At 20.9% G+C, this 17,223-nt stretch overlaps 5 protein-coding genes across 5 annotated transcripts; 4 read left to right on the plus strand and 1 right to left on the minus strand.

Annotated features, from left to right (window-relative positions):
- Positions 1–584: 584 nt before the first annotated feature.
- PY17X_0702200 (GPI-anchored micronemal antigen, putative) lies at positions 585–2,459 on the plus strand (the record flags this gene model as incomplete). Its single annotated transcript, XM_722838.2, has 1 exon — positions 585–2,459. The coding sequence occupies one exon, from the start codon at positions 585–587 to the stop codon at positions 2,457–2,459; it is 1,875 nt and encodes a 624-aa protein (XP_727931.2).
- Positions 2,460–3,254: 795 nt separating this feature from the next.
- On the minus strand, positions 3,255–6,353 carry PY17X_0702300 (uncharacterized protein; the record flags this gene model as incomplete). The annotated part of the gene is made up of 1 exon (XM_722839.2): positions 3,255–6,353. One exon carries the CDS (start codon positions 6,351–6,353, stop codon positions 3,255–3,257), a length of 3,099 nt encoding a protein of 1,032 aa, XP_727932.2.
- A 2,497-nt stretch (positions 6,354–8,850) lies between these two features.
- Positions 8,851–10,717, plus strand: PY17X_0702400 (folate transporter 1, putative; the record flags this gene model as incomplete). Its single annotated transcript, XM_022955466.1, has 4 exons — positions 8,851–8,917; positions 9,012–9,125; positions 9,213–9,290; positions 9,459–10,717. 4 exons carry the CDS (start codon positions 8,851–8,853, stop codon positions 10,715–10,717), a joined length of 1,518 nt encoding a protein of 505 aa, XP_022811744.1.
- A 946-nt stretch (positions 10,718–11,663) lies between these two features.
- On the plus strand, positions 11,664–13,176 carry PY17X_0702500 (translation initiation factor eIF-2B subunit alpha, putative; the record flags this gene model as incomplete). The annotated part of the gene is made up of 4 exons (XM_022955467.1): positions 11,664–11,715; positions 11,876–11,951; positions 12,133–12,346; positions 12,490–13,176. 4 exons carry the CDS (start codon positions 11,664–11,666, stop codon positions 13,174–13,176), a joined length of 1,029 nt encoding a protein of 342 aa, XP_022811745.1.
- Positions 13,177–14,642: 1,466 nt separating this feature from the next.
- On the plus strand, positions 14,643–15,932 carry PY17X_0702600 (mitochondrial inner membrane protein OXA1, putative; the record flags this gene model as incomplete). Its single annotated transcript, XM_721197.2, has 1 exon — positions 14,643–15,932. The coding sequence occupies one exon, from the start codon at positions 14,643–14,645 to the stop codon at positions 15,930–15,932; it is 1,290 nt and encodes a 429-aa protein (XP_726290.2).
- Positions 15,933–17,223: the final 1,291 nt, after the last annotated feature.

Consider the following 17,223-nt stretch of genomic DNA (forward strand, 5'->3'; position numbering starts at 1 on the left):
ATTTTAAAATTATAAAAAAAATAGTGTTTTCCATTTACGGCATAAGCAAGTTTAAAGTTCATTTATATTTTATATTACAGATCAAATGTCTTTGTTTTGATTTGTTCTGTTTCATTTCCTTATTTTTTTATTTATTTTGTTACCGTGTTTTTTAATATTATTTTTTTTTTTTATTATTATTACTTTATTTTTATTATATATATTTTTTTGTTTTCCGATGTCCCATTTTATATACCCATAATTAATGTCCACATTTATATATATATATATATATATACATATATATATATATATACAATGAAAATTAAATTTCAGCGTTTTTTTTAAATCGAAATTAATTAAAAAAAATGAGAGATTTGTCCTAATTAATATATAGAACCAACCTACACTTATACATTTTCCATTTATTCAAATTATAATTAAAGAAAATTCAATATTTGCCTATATAACACATCAAAACCATATGTAACAAGAAAACTCACTCGAAGTTTTTAGTTTTGGGTTTTTATTACAGACTATATATTTATAAAAAAAAATTAATGGTGTATATATAAGTGTATATATGTTTATATGTTATTTAAAGAATGAAACGCAATATATTATTCCCTTTATTACTTATAATCGCAGTGTTAAATGCTGTAAATTCCCTGATAAAAAATGGAAACAATAACTCACAACCCTTAGTCCCTGAAATAAACACAGCGAAAAATGCCAATCACAACGAAGATACCTGTGAAATCCAAAAAATGGCAGAAGAAATGATAGAAAATTTGTTGAATGAAAAAGATGTATTAACATTAATAATGGAACCACTACAAAATAAATTAAACGATGATTATATATGTGAACCAGTAAAATATAATAACATTTGTATATATGAAAAAGACAAAACCCCTTTAACATTTCAATGTACAAGTGAGAAATATGAAAACTTAATTCATCGATTTACTTATAAAAAATTGTGCCGTTCAAAAATAACATATTGTAATATTTTATTAAAATCGTTTATTGATAAGAATAAAGAAAGCAATACATTTGATACTATAATAAATAATTACAATGTTCTATTAAGCTGTGTTGATAGTGATTTAAAAGCAATTTATAAAGAATCAATAAGTTTACTTTCCGATTTAAGAGATTCAATTATAGACATAACCGAAAAATTATGGTCTAAAAATATTTCAGATGTTTTTAAAAAACGAGAACAATTAATTACAGGAATATTTTGTGAACTAAGAAATGGAAGTTCATCAAATTTAGTATCTCATGGTTTATCATATGAAAATTTTGGTATTTTGAAAATTAATAATGAAAAATTATTAAACCAGGCATTTAATGCATTCTCGGAATATTATTATTATTTTCCATTATTTGCAATTAAGTTACTAGAAAAAGGAGGATTTGTAGAAAGATTAGTATCTATTCACACAAATTTAACAAATTATAGAACTAAAAATATAATCAAAAAAATTAATGATAAATCGAGAAATGAAGTTTTAAGTAATGATGAATTATTCACAAATTTAAACAATTATAAGCACCACAACCAAAAAAATACAAATTCATTCATTAATATAACTGGAATAAATACAGAAGACATTTTAGTTGAAGGTATTAACAATTCTAATAAAATAGATTCCAACCTACGAAATAATTCAACCACATCTATGGAATCAAGAAATACAAATATATTACCACCAAAGGACACAAATACCAATAATCTAGATAATACAAATTTAAGTAATCCATTATCTTCCCCAGAACTATTAAAAACAAAAGATGTTTCTGAATTAGTAAAAGATATGATAAAAAGCTTAAACATTGTTAAATTTGAAAATGATCAACCAACTAATAAAACCGATGAAGAAGGAATTAAAAAACTTATAGAAAACTCTTTTATGGATTTAAGTGATAATTCTATGTTAGTTCGTTTATTACTAAAACCACAAGCAGCAATATTATATATAATTCAATCATTTATTCTTATGACCCCATCCCCTACCCGTGATGCTAAAACATATTGCAAAAAGTCGCTAGTTAATGGCCAATTAATTGATAGTTCAGATGCAAACATACCATCAGAAGAAGATGATTTAATTAGTAATTTTGCTAGTAAATATAATTTAATTTATGAAAAATTAATTGTTGAGGAATTAAGAGAAAATGAACAAAATACAAAAACATTAAAAACGTCGCAAACAAAATTATCAGCATTAGAAGTTCGTAATACACAAAATAACAATCCAAATGGAGGAAATACAAATTCTCCATTAATTGCAGTAGTAAGTGATCCAGTTGGTGAGGAAACTGATGCTATAATAAATGATAATGTTAATCTATCAGCATTATCAAATGATATAGAACAAACATTTAAGACTTTAAGTTCTAAGGGCACAAGTTTTTCTAGTGTTTCTTATGTCCTATTTGCTTTGTTTTCTATATTTTTATGTTTCATTTAATTAGGTAAATTTGAATTTTATTTATTAGCGTTTATTTTATTATTTTTATTTTATCATTTTTATTTTATCATTTTTATTTTATTATTTTTATTTTATTATTTTTATTTTATTATTATATTGCTTTGTTTTATATTTTACATACTAAACTTATTGAATTAATCCGAAACTAGTTACATGTAAGAAATTAATATACTATTTAAATTGCTGTTTGTTTTGTATCATACTTTAATTGTTGCAAAATTACACAATCCGCTATTTATTTGTTTTACCCATCTTTTTATTTCTCTATAAACTTAATTCAAACATATATTATTGTGTATTTTATTTTTTCGTTTTATTTTGTCACGCCTGAGGCTTTTATTCACATTCATATGCGTGTCCAATTTTTTCTTTTTGTTAAACTTCATAATTTTAGAAAAATATATTTTTAAAATAAACGGATAAAAATAAAAACCATTATATGTCAAACACATATTTATCAACCATAAGATAAATTTTTTTTTATGATTTGTTCGTTTTTAAACCTTTTAAATAATATCAGTGTTATTTTTATAAGTACATAATTCAAAAAAAGTGTAAAAAAATTTGTTCATTTATATTTATGTAGGATCAAATATAACAAAAGAATAACGCCACTTTGGCGTGTCTATATATATGCAATACTCGTACATATATAATATGCAATTAATTGGTTGGTCATATAAAGAAAATGTATTAATATTTAACCAATGTGTTATATTTATAATGTATATATATATGATTAAATAAATTTATCTATACTGGCCTACACCCTGATTACGCAGTTTCTATCACTTGAAGAATTTCCTTGCCTATTGAATTATCTTCACAATCTTTGAAACATTCAAAAAGAAGTGTTAACTTTTCTTTCAATGATTCTGTTTGTATTTTTTTCAAAACTTTTTTTTCTAAAGATATATTATCAGTATTTTGGCCATTTTCAGCTTGGCCATTTTCAGCTTGGTCATTTTCATTTGTTGTTTTGGGTTTCTCATATTTATGTTTGGTTGATGACAGAATATTTTTTAACTGATTAGATGCTCTTTCTATTTTAACAAAAATATCATTTATTTTATGTCCCATTTTTTCTATATTTTCTTTTAAAATTGTTAATTTTTCTTCTATATTTGTTTTGTCTTCTAATATATTATTAAATTGATTTTCAGCAATTTTACCTTTTTTATCATATTCATTAATATTTTCTTCAACTTGTGCAATCTTATCATTTATTTCATTTAATTTTTTATTTAATTTATTTTTTTTTTTTAAAAATATTTTATGTTGAGGATCTATACATTTTATATTTTCATTAAAAATTTTATTTGTTTGTAATATATCGTTCAATGTTTTTTCAAAATTATTAGTTTCTTCTTTTTCTTTATTTATTTGTTTATCAATATTTTTTATTATTTCCTTTAATTTTGTTATATCTTCTTCTACTTTTATTTTATAATAAATACATTTGTTTTCATTTTCGTTGTTTAATGGAAATTTCACACCTTCTTTTGTTTCTGTACCTAAAGATCTACATTCTATTGTAGTTTCCTCTGATTCACCTAAATTTAGTTCTAATTGATTGCATTTAGTTTTTTTATCTGATACAAGAATACTTAATTTATGTATTTCTTCATTTACATTTTTTATAATAACTTTTAATGATTCAATATTAGCATTAATATCTTGATCTTTTAATTTTTCTTGATTAGCATATATTTTTTTTTGACCTTTTAAAATATTAAGATTATTTAAATATTTTTCAAATGTCCCTTTAAGTTTATCTAATTCTATTTTTAAATTAAGTTCTATTAACATAATATTTTCCTTTTCTTTATTTTCATTAATTAAATTATTTTCTAACGATTTTATATCTAATTTTAATTTGTCTAACATTTCTTTAGTATTTAATTTTTTTATTTTTATATCATTTTGATATATTTTTACATTTTTTAATTCTACATTTATTCTCTTCATTTCGTTATTAAGTGTGTTAAATGTGTCTTCATATTTTTTTAGTTCATTTTCTAAAGACATAACTTTTTTTTGATTTTCTTTTTTTTTTTCAAGTGTATTATTTCCCAAAATTGAGTTAAGTTTTTTGGTTAAAATTTGGGTATGGAAATCAAATTTATAAATAATTTCTTTTTGTCTTTCTAAATTTTTTTCAATTTTTTTAATATTATTTTTCATGTGTTTAATTTTAATTTCTGTACCTAATACTTCTGCTTCTAACATTGTATATTCATTTTTACTTTTTTGTAATATTTGAGATAATTTAAATTTTTCATCATCCATTATTTTTATATTATTTATCAAAAGAGATAATTTATTTTCTTCTTCATTTAAAACCTTTTCAATTTTATTTATTAAATCTTTTTGTTCTAAGTTTTTTACTTCTGCATTTTCAAATTCACTTTTTGCCTTTTCTTTATTTAAAGATAAATTTTTATAACTTTTCTCTAACTCAATTAATAATATTTCTAAATTTTTCATTTCTTCATTTTTTTCTTTAAAATAAAAAATTTCATGATCATAATTTTTTTTTAATAAATCTTTTTCATTGTTTAAATCTTCCACTTTTTTATTTAATTCATTTTCTTCCTTACGAATATTACTTAAAGACATTTTATTATTTTTTATTTCATTTTCGATTTTTTCAATTTTTAATTTTTCTTTTAATAAATTATTATTCATATGTTCATATTTTTCTTTTAATTTTTGTTCTTTATTTAAATATTTTCGAAAATTCCCTTCCAATTTAAATATAGTATTATCTCTACTATTTATCGAATCAACTACACATTCCCATTTTTTTTTTAAATTTTTTTTATCTTTAATCATTTCTTCATTTTCATTAATACTACATTGTAATTCTATACTTTGTTTTAGAATTTCAGTTTTTATTTTATCTAAATTTTTATCATTTTCGATTTTTTCTAAATTTAATTTTTCAAGATTATAAGACAATTTTTTAATTTCTTTGTCTTTTAACAATTTAAATTTTTCTACTTCAAATTCTTCTTTTTGTATTAAATTTATTTTTCCTATCCATACATTTAATTCATTTTCTTTATAAATTAATTTATTTTTTATTTCGTCAATGTCTTTTATACATTTGTTATATTCATTTTCAGTTTTAATGATTTGTTCATTATTTTTATCTCTTTCAATTTTTATTTTTTTACATTCTTTATTTAAAAATATATTTTTTATTTCAACATTTTTACATAATTTATTTTCCTCTTCTTCTATTATCTTTTTTTCTTCAATTCTTTTTTTTAAATCATTTATTTTTTTTTTTTTCATAATTATATATTTCTCAATTTTACTAAAACGTTTTTTTAATTTCCATATATCTTTATTGTTTTTTTCTAATTGTATTTCTTTTTTTTTTATTTCTTCAGATAAACTATTTATTTCATCATTTTGGAAATTCTCATAAAGCGTATCTTTATATTCTTCGCTATCTTTATATTCTTCGCCATCTTTATATTTTTCGCCATCTTTATATTCTTCGCCATCTTTATATTTTTCGCCATCTTTATATTTTTCGCCATCTTTATATTTTTCGCCATCTTTATATTTTTCGCCATCTTTATATTCTTCGCCATCTTTATATCCGAATTTATCATCATATTCATTTTCTGTTTCTTCATCACTTTCTGTTCCATTTTCGCTTAAAAGATCATCTGTAGACATGCCACTTATTTCTGAATAATTTTCAATATTCATTTTTTCTTTTTCTACATTTAAATTTTCATTTTCTTTGACGTTTTTTATCATTTTTCCATGATATGAATGCATACTATCATTTTTTTTGCTGACCATTATATTCATACATTTATTTTTTTCATTATCTTCATTTTTTTCCTTTTTCATAATTTAAAACCATAAATTAATATTTACATTTACTATTGCTAATATTATTTTTAAGCATGTCTATTTTTATGTTTTATTCAAAACATTTAATTAATTACAAATTATAAAAAAAAAAAAATATATAAATATACATGTAAATATAAATATAAATATACATATAAATATAAATATACATATGTATATAATACACATACATACACATGTGTGTGCTTGTTTAATGATATAAGAGCTAACGAAAAAAACACATAAATATGTAAGGATATATTTCCCTTATACTATTTTTGTGTGTAAACTTTTATTTAAATACATAGAGCTTTTTAATTTAATAAAAAAAATTATATATTTTTTGAGAATCTTGCAATAGTATATGAATATAGAAAAGCGTTATGTGAATTTTTTTTTCCGATTTTTAATTAATTTATCTTTACTATTTTCATATATATCCTATTTTAAAATTTTATTATCTGATTAATATAAACAAGAAAATATATAGGAATAATAAATTCATTTCATTGTTTTTTTTATTTTTTTTTTTATTTATTTATACTTTTATTTTTTTACTGTTTCGTTAACATTAAAAAGTGTTAAAAGTTATTTAAAAGAACGTTTTAAAAATTAAAAAGAAATTAGACATGACACTTATTTTTTTATTTTCCACTAATTAGGGAAAACTATATATACATGATTAAAAATTATGATTAAAAATTATGATTAAAAATTATGATTAAAAATTATGTGGTTAATTTTCATGTGTTACATTCTCTTTATAAATTAATTCATAGGAATAATATTGTCTATTTTTATAAAAATATGTAAATAATTACACAAAAAACCAAAGAAAAAAAAAAAAAAAAAAAAAACGATTACTAACATTTAAGTTTAGTCGTGATATACATTTCCTTATATTTTATTTCCATATAAATCATATCATCATTTTTTATGAACAGATATACCTTCTTTTTTTTTTGTTATAGAAAAACATTTTTCATAAAAACACAAATAAATAAGTATATATATAATGAGAGAATATATGTTTCTCTGTTTTATTTTTCCCTAATACAATATATACACATATATATATAAATAATTTTATATCATTTATTTACACATCATTGCATTTTTTTATAATATATTATTTTTTAATTGTTTCAAATTCTATAGAAAAGCGAAAAAATGAAATTTATAATATATAATACTAATACTGCATTTTTTTTAATTTTAAGTAATTAATATATGAATAATATATTATATTTTTCATTTTTAAAAATTAAAAAAAAGGAAATAATTTATATATATTAATAATCCCCATTTCATAGTAAAGTTTTTTTTATACAATTAGTTACAAAATAATTTTGTATTTAACCCTATTAATATGTACAAAAAAATATATCATAAAATTTTTTAATTATATAATTCGTATATTTCATTTTTTTGATTTTGTTCAAACTTCATTCACTGTCTTTTGTTGCATATTCTTCAACTTTGATTATATCATGTTACTTTAAAAAAATCAACAATTTTTTTAACTTTCCAAATCGTTTCATTTATTTTTTCATCAATTTTTTCATCAATTTTTTATGCATTTCCCATCAATTTCCCGTCAATTTCCCGTCAATTTCCCGTCAATCTCCCATCAATTTCCCGTCAATTTTACTCTTTGTTTTTTTTCATATATATTTTATTTACCTTTATTTCAATACATTTCCTATAAAGTTTTAATTTTATTATAAAAAGAATATTTACTCTTGTTACCATTTTATAATTTTAAATATTATTCAGTAAAACTGTTAATGCTCTTTGTTTTTTTTTTTTCGAAAAATACAAGAGTGAACTTTTTGTTTTATCTTTCATTTTTTCACACAAAAAAATAAAGACATGAAATATTTGTTTATATATATATCGCATGTATCCATAATAATCTACATTTTTATGAATGTTGTATATTTTTTAAAATTAAATTTATAATTTATCATGTTTCCGTTACTATTTTATATTTATAATACTTATTTCTATATATTGAACGTTCATCTTTCTTTTATTTTTTTTTTCACACATTTTTACTTAATTATTATCCAAATCTTATAATTAACTATTTTTTTTACCTTAATTTATATCTACTCACATATCTATTCACATATCTACTCACTTATTTATTTACAAAGATATTCATCTGTCTGTATAACTATTTGTTCGCTTTACATTTCCACCCGTTCAGTTTCTTGCTTTCAAAATTATTCATAATTTATATTCTACTTTTTAATTTTTTTTTTTTTTTTTTTTCATTTCTTACCTTTTTTATGTGGTTGTACATATCAATAAAATTAAAAACAATATATATGTTTCATATTCTTGTATATATGCATGTATATCTGCTTTAAAAAATAAATTTCATTTTATAGACACAACAATATCTTAATATTTCTATTTTTTCGATTATATTATACCCTTTATTCATTTCTTTCTTTTCCTAAACTTTATGATTTAATTTGTCATTTCAATGGAAAAAGAAAAATTCAGTTATTTCAAAACCAAAGACAGCTATGAAACTTGTAGTACATTAACAGGTATATGTTCTATTCATAATTTTTATATTTAGTTTTATATACATATGGAAATATATATATATTTTTTTTTTTTTTTTTTTTTTTTTTTTTATAGTTGATTCATTCCAGTCTTTTAATGAAAGCAAATTTTTGATTAAAAAAAAAACAAACGAAGATGATGATCAAAATGCGAATTCGATTTCCAATAAATTTTCTTCAAGTTTTATAGGTTTGAACCTATTTAAATATATTTTTATTTCAATCATAATTTTATTTTTCTTTACAAAATTATATTTCTATTCTTTTTATTTTTCAGCAATGCTACAAGGAGTTGAGGTTCTTTGCAACCTTCCCATTTTGTATATATTCAAGGATACTTATCAGCTTCATCCTGGTAATTTATATTATCCCAATTTGTAAATCCTAACAATACACACGTCCCTATAAATATATATATGCTATTCTTAATTGAAAGGGAAAAAATATAATTACGCATTTGCACATTTTGTATTTTTTTCATTGTTTTTTTCATTTTTTCTTCGTTTTTTACGCGGTTCTATAGCTACTCTTAACATGCTAATGAGCATAATAAAAATTCCATGGGCAATCAAATTATTATGGGGAATAATTTCAGACACATACCCTATATTTGGATATAGAAGAAAATATTATTTAATTTTTGGATCAGGGTTATGTATATTATCATTATTAATTTTAGGGTTAATATCACATACTAATATATTTTTAACAATATTTTTGTTGGTTATATATTTTTTTGGAAGCTCTCTTTGTAATGTTATTGGGGAAGCACAAGTAATTGAGTCGAGTAGAAAAGGATCCGCAAATACATCTGTTAAAAATATTTCGATTTTTTTTGCATTTAGAAAAATAGGATTTGCTATAATGCATTATTTATCTGGATATTTATTGTCTATTCTGAATAATCAGCATATTTTTTTGATATCTTCTATTTTACCATTATCTATATTTATATCCGCTTTTTTTGTTGTTGAAAAAAGGGATTATAAAAAATGCAAAATAAAAAAACAAATAAAATCTATATATGAAATAATCAAAACATCTTATATCCAAAAATTAATTTTATTTATATTTATAATGATGTCAACACCATCTAGTGGAAGTATATTATTTTTTTTTATGGCTAATGAATTACAATTTAAACCAAAATTATTAGGAAAAATATCAATGTTTCAATCGCTAGCTAGCTTACTAGCTATTTTATTATATATGTTAATACTTAGTAAAATAAACATAAAAAAGTTATTATTATATTCAACTATTATAATGGCACCATTTAGTTTGCTACCATTATTAGCTATCCATAAAATTAATATATTTATACCAAATACATTATTTATTATAACAGATACTATGTTAGTAGAATTTATTGGAGAATTACAATCTATTCCAATATTAGTACAATGTTCAAGAATAATACCTAAAGGGTTTGAATCAACAATTTATTCATTTTTATTATCCGTAAATAATTTTGCAGTAATGGTCAGTTCATTCATTTCTTCAATAATAACATACCAATTAGGTATAACATCAACTAATTTTGATAATTTATCAAAAATGATAATTATTTGTTGTCTTACAAATATAATACCAATTATTTTTTTGTATAATACAACAAAATTTGATAATGATTCTAAACCTTGTAAAAATAACGACAATAATACTCTTAATTCTTCGGATAATGAATCCGCATTTTTTGATTCTACATCTTATGAAATAAAAAATTGTGAAGAAATCAAATATTTTATCACAGAAAATGGACATGATATACCAATACAATAACTAATCAGAGAAACACAAACTATACACAGTTATCACTTTTTTTTGGAAACTTTTCAAATAAAAAAAAAAAAAAAGAAAAAAAAGAAAAAAAAAAAAAAAAAAATATTATTTAATTTCAATTCAGTAAAGAAAATGAACAAACTTCACCAAACTCCACCAAAAGTACAAACTATTATGTATGATTATCGAGTTACGGCAGTTTTGTCATAGCTTACACATGCATACGTGCATGCATATATATACATATAAGAGGTATAGAACTTGGCACAGTCCAAATAATCAATAATTACACATTTTGCATTATTTAATTAATTTTTTTTATTTTTTTATTTTTTTATTTTATTATTTTTTTTATTTTTTATTTGTTTTTTAAATAAATTGATCATGATAATATTTATGTATTTTCGTTATGTAATAACTCTAACCCTGTGCTTGTCTTTCAAAGCGCCTTTTTATATATTTTCTCATTTTCAAACTAAGCCAAATTTTGTGAAAAAAAATGTCATTTATTTTATTTATAAAATAATACAAATATATAGGTCTTTTGTTTACACGCAAAATCAAATTTTACAAAACATTAAAAAAGATATTTACATTTATATATTTATTCTGATCATTATTCTTTTTTTTAACCTAAAAAGGTTATTATTATATCACCATTTTATCACCATTATTATTATCACCATTTGGAACATGAGTAAAACGACGCCCATTGAAGAATAAAAAATAAATAAAAAACAAATATCAAATATATAATAAAAAATAGAAATAATTATTTATATAAATACAATAATTATCACTTTCTTTATATTTTTATAAGTATACAAAAATTTGTTAATTATTATGTTTGAATTTTTTTTCCATTAACAGTGATATTTTATCCTAAATTATTTTAACGCTTTCAGTAAAATAAAAAAATTATTTCCATATATATCATCATTTTAAGATGACTGATTGTGAAAATTCAAAAAATGATGATTCCCCTGAAGAACATGAAGGTATATTTATATATGTACCTACTATTAATCACTAATTGTGCATGATAATAATAATAATAATAATCATTTTGTTACATTTGCTTCCCTTTCAATAATTTACTAAGAATATATATGTGTGTGTATATATCTTTAATTTATATTTTTTTTTCTTTATATATAGTGGTTCGCAGTTTTAAAAAACATTATTTTGAAGACAAAGATCCAATGCATATTGCTGCTATTAAATCGCTAGAAAGGTATGACTATATGAGTTTGGAAAAATTAAGAAACCAATAAAATGACCTTATGTACAAACCTAATACTTACCCAAGCCCATACATACATACATGCATACATACACATATATATACATGCATACACATACATATAGATATATTATTCGTCCTAACTTTGATTCGATTATTATTTCATTTTTAGCTCCTTAAAAAGTAGTAATACGAAAACCAACTTTGAATATTTTATGAAACTAAATGAAGCTAAATCTCAATTAAACAACTACATCAAAAATGAAAATGTAAAAAACCAAATTATATTAACCCCACATTCAAAAAGAATGACAATTTATACAATAGTCACAGCATGTGATATTTACCATCACTTTGCAGTAAAGAAATATACACACAACGAAAATGTAAGTCCTTTATTCCAGCTCTGCATATTTTACGATTGCACATTTCACGATTGCACATTTCACGATTGCATATTTATTTTCATTGTGTGTTTTCATTTTCACCAAGTTGGAACACCTATATTTTTTTTTTCAATTTTTAAAAGAATTTCGACGATTTAAAGAGTATCAGCTCAAAATGTGCTAGCGAATTTCCAAAGACCCTTCAAAACAGTTTAGATATGATTGCGAAAAATAGTTGTACGCTTTTTGGTAGTGGAAAAACCAAAATTTTGACATATAGTAGTTCTGACTGTGTAAAAGCTTTACTATTAAATGTAGCCAAAAATAAAAAAATAAAAATATGTGTTTATTTTACCTGCCCAGAAAATTGTAACAATAATAATTATTTAGAAAAGGATAAATTTTTTGATAATAAATTTATAAATGATTTAAAAAATGAAAATATTGATGTTATCAAAATTAATATTCAAGAAATACAAAATATATTTGAAATAATTGATTTTGTCATAATAGGAACTGAATTAGTTATAGACAATGGTGGAATTATAACAAAAAAAGGAATTAAATTAATTTCAGAATTATGTTTATTAAATAAAAAAGAATTATTTGTATTATGTGAAGCTTACAAATTTTTAAAAATTAAAACAATTCAAAATTATGATGAACATTTTTATTATTATTGTACAAAAAATATAGCAAATAAAAACAACTTTTTATATGAATTTGTTCCTCACAATTTTATAACACTTTTTTATACCGATATAGGAATTTTTCCTCCATCGACAATATCTTTTGAATTAAATAAATTATATATAAATGACATTAACTAATCAAGTATAACACAATGAAATATTTTTCTGAATTACTTAAAGTGATCAAACTTTATCATCCATTAGGACATTGCAACACACTCTCAACACACTCAACACACATATATATTTGTGTGCAAAAAAAAACATGGATACACAAAACATCTTTATTCCATTACTGTTATTTGCTCATAGCAACTTTTTGTATATAAATAATTCCTACATGCACAAGTATTCTTTAAAATTTATTTTTAATCTTATTTTTCCATTTGTTTCCCTCCTTTTAAATATATTTTTTACACTATTTGATTTTTGTTTCCTTCAAACAATTATATGCACATATAGTAATATGACTAATATATGTACATGTATAATAAATATTAATTCTTTTGTTTATTTTATGGAAAATCTGATATATAATAAGACATTGTATTTTTTTTTTAATGATATATCCTATTTCTGGACGTTACATATATGATTGAAAATTGTTTTTTTATTGTCATTTCCTTCATTTATATTTTTTTCACTTTCATTTTTTTTATTTTTTATTTGGGTTATTAAAACAAATATTATCGAAATATTATCGAAATATTATTGAAATATTATCAAAATATTATTGAAATTTTTTTTATTTTTTACCAATTTGTTTAATAAGTCTTTATAAAACACATGTAGAAAGCTAACCTATCCCTCAAGCACATATAAATCACTATCTATATTTTTACTATTATTTACATTCTTATTAATCTATATTTGTTCCTTTAAAATAATTGATATTAACCTAAAAAATACGTATTTATTTTTTTCCTAATTAAACGAATTTTTTATGTACATTTTTAATTAGTTCCAACCATATAGCTATATTTTTTTTTTTTTTTTTTTTTTAATTTGGCTGTTTTGTATATGCATATTTTAGAGATTTTTCCTTAAAAAAATATACTAACAAATTGGAATAAAAATAATTAAATTGAAAAGAAGGAATTCGAAGAAACATAAAATATTTATAAAAAATCTTTTGTAAGCATTGTTTATTTTCCTAAAATATATGTATACATATAATGTATCAATTTTTCAAATATTTTTTAAATTATGCAAAAATAAAGAAATGAAATTCGATAGAATATGTAGCATACTACAATATTGATTACCATATAATGAAATAAGTTGAATATGACTTCAATATGAGAGTTCAAAGGAATAGGAACATATACAAGTGTGCTTCCATCGGCCTTTTTAGTTTATATCATCCTCTCTATGTTTCATTTTTTAGGGATGTGTAGGAATATTTATTATAATAAATTAACACATAAATTGAAGGAACGCATATTATTCCCTATATAGCCAATATGCACACACAATATCACATGATAAAAAAAAAAAATATATATATATATCCAAATTTTTATATTTTTAATGCTTTTTTTTAATACCCACCTTTTATACATTCATAACATGATCTCACATTTTATCAAAAGACACACTACATGATGAACAAAGCCACTAGCAAATTGTCAAATAATTTATTTATTAACATATGTTTAAAGAGAAAAAAACATGATTTCACAAATAATTGTATTATTATTAATAACAATGTATATAACACCAATTTTAAAAATAGAAGAAAATGTAGTACACCAATTAATTCTCTAATATTTCGAGGATTTGGAAATTCGGCAAATAACATCGGATTAGGAAATCAAGCAAGTGCAAATGATGATTCACAAAAGAAAACAGAACAAGTATTCAATATATTTGAAAATAACAAAATTCAAGAAGAATTAATAAAAGATTCCAACATATCTTATTCGAATGAAATAAAAGAAGATAAAGAATATGAACATGTACAACCATATACTGATTTTATTTTTGATAAATGCAAAGCTAATATAAATAACGATTTGGATCCATATGAAAACTCATGGTATTTTAATATTGTATATGAATTATTAAATTCAACAAAAATTTTATTAGATTGTTCATGGTTAACATCAATAATAGCAACTACTACATTTTTGCGACTAATTATTTTACCATTAACAATATCAGCTGAAAGAGATCGAAGAAAACAAAAAATTTTAAATCCTTTAATTAAAGAATTCACAAATAAATTAAAAGCACATGCTCAATCAGGAAATATTAAAAAAGCGTTAGAATATAAAACAAAAATATTAAATATAAGAAATACACATGGTATATCTTTAGTACCTAAATCTATCATATTAATGGTTTTTTTGCAAACACCATTATTCTTTGTTTTTTACTTTTCAATGAAAAAAATAGCTTCTTATCCTGAAATTTTTAAAGAATTTACTTTTGAATCTCCATTATGGCTAGATAGTTTATCATTACCAGACCCATATTGTATCTTACCCATTTTATCATCACTTTTACTTTTATCAAATCATGAATTAACAGCATTAATTGATAAACATATAACTAATAATAATCCAAATAAATATGATGATGAATCTGAATTTCAAAAAAATATTAAAAAAATATCAAAAATAGCTATGAGAGTATTTTATATATCTTCAGCACTATTTTTTAAATCTATGCCATCTGGACTATTTATTTATTTTATTACTAATACATTTTTTCAATTATTTATAACCCAAATTTGTAAAGTTAAAATAGTAGAAAATTTCCTAGATTTGCCTCCACTTCATTCAAAAGGTTTATCCAATGATGACAATAATGAAAATCACAAACCCCCAAAAAATATACACATGAACGATCTTATTAAAAATAATAAAAATAAAACAAATAATAAAAAATAAAAAAAATAAAAAAAATAAAAAAAAATAAAATAAAACATTCCTTTTATATCCACAAACCCAACTGTATGTGTATATTTATAAACTAATTTATATAGCTACTAAATTTATATTTCTCAACCAATAGACAAATAATTTTAGCATTCAAACAGGAGAGTAAAGTAATTATATGATCTCCTTTGTAAGACATACAATTATATGTATTTCAAAAAAAAATCGATACTTTTTCAAGCTAATAAGTTTATTACTTTTATTTTCGCCTTTTTTAACTTTTTATTTTTATATTTTTTTTTTCTTTTGTTTCAATATTCAAAATATTCGTACCCATGGAAATACTTCCTTTCTTTTTTTACATAAAAATTGTTAAAAATAACGGAAATTACTTCAATTTATTTATTATTTTTTTAAAAAATACTACATAATACCTTAGTCCATTCAAAAACCACGTACGATATATGAGGGTATATAAATTATATTATGTGCATACGCATTTTATATAAATATTATGGATGATGAAATAAGTTGGATAAGGTCTGCTCGTATGTTTTTTTTTACTAACTTTTTTTTTTACTAGCTTTTTTTTTTACTAGCTTTTTTTTTTTACTAACTTTTTTTTTACTAACTTTTTTTTTTTACTAACTTTTTTCTACTTTTTTTTCTAACATTTTTTATCACAAGGAATGTACTATAACATTAAAAGGTGCATATATACACACGGATATGTGCATTCATAAAATTTAAGGTTGTCAATATGATTTATGTTTTCTCGAATAAATGATATGGCCAAAGATAGTAGTTAACCTCCTTATTTATCTTACTAAAGAATACAAATACACGGCATTTTTTATTCCACAAAAAAAAATTATAAAATAAATAAAAAAAAATAATGAATAAATATATGCATAATAAAAATGTGTATCATCTTTTTAATTATCCAATTTTGTGTATTCCATTTTTATAATTTTTAAGTAATTTCCGCTTTCCTTTTCATTTTCAAAGAAATATATATATATAAAATTATTTAAACTGTAAAAAAAATTCATACAACTTTTTTGTTCACTTTTATTTGTTTGAGTATTTAATTTTTTTTTTTATTTTGATTTATTTCCTTCATTAATTTTGTATTTTTGTTTTAAAACAACATTAAAGGGTAATCAAAATATTTTCAACAAAATTTTTATTTTTTTGTCAATATGCATATATTGATACTTTATTTTTAATTGAAAATCTATTTATAACAAACATATATTTGTTTCCTATCTTTGTAATATTTTATTTATCCTCTTTTATTTTA

The sequence above is a fragment of the Plasmodium yoelii genome, assembly GCF_900002385.2.
Source record: "Plasmodium yoelii strain 17X genome assembly, chromosome: 7".
Lineage (NCBI taxonomy): Eukaryota > Apicomplexa > Aconoidasida > Haemosporida > Plasmodiidae > Plasmodium > Plasmodium yoelii.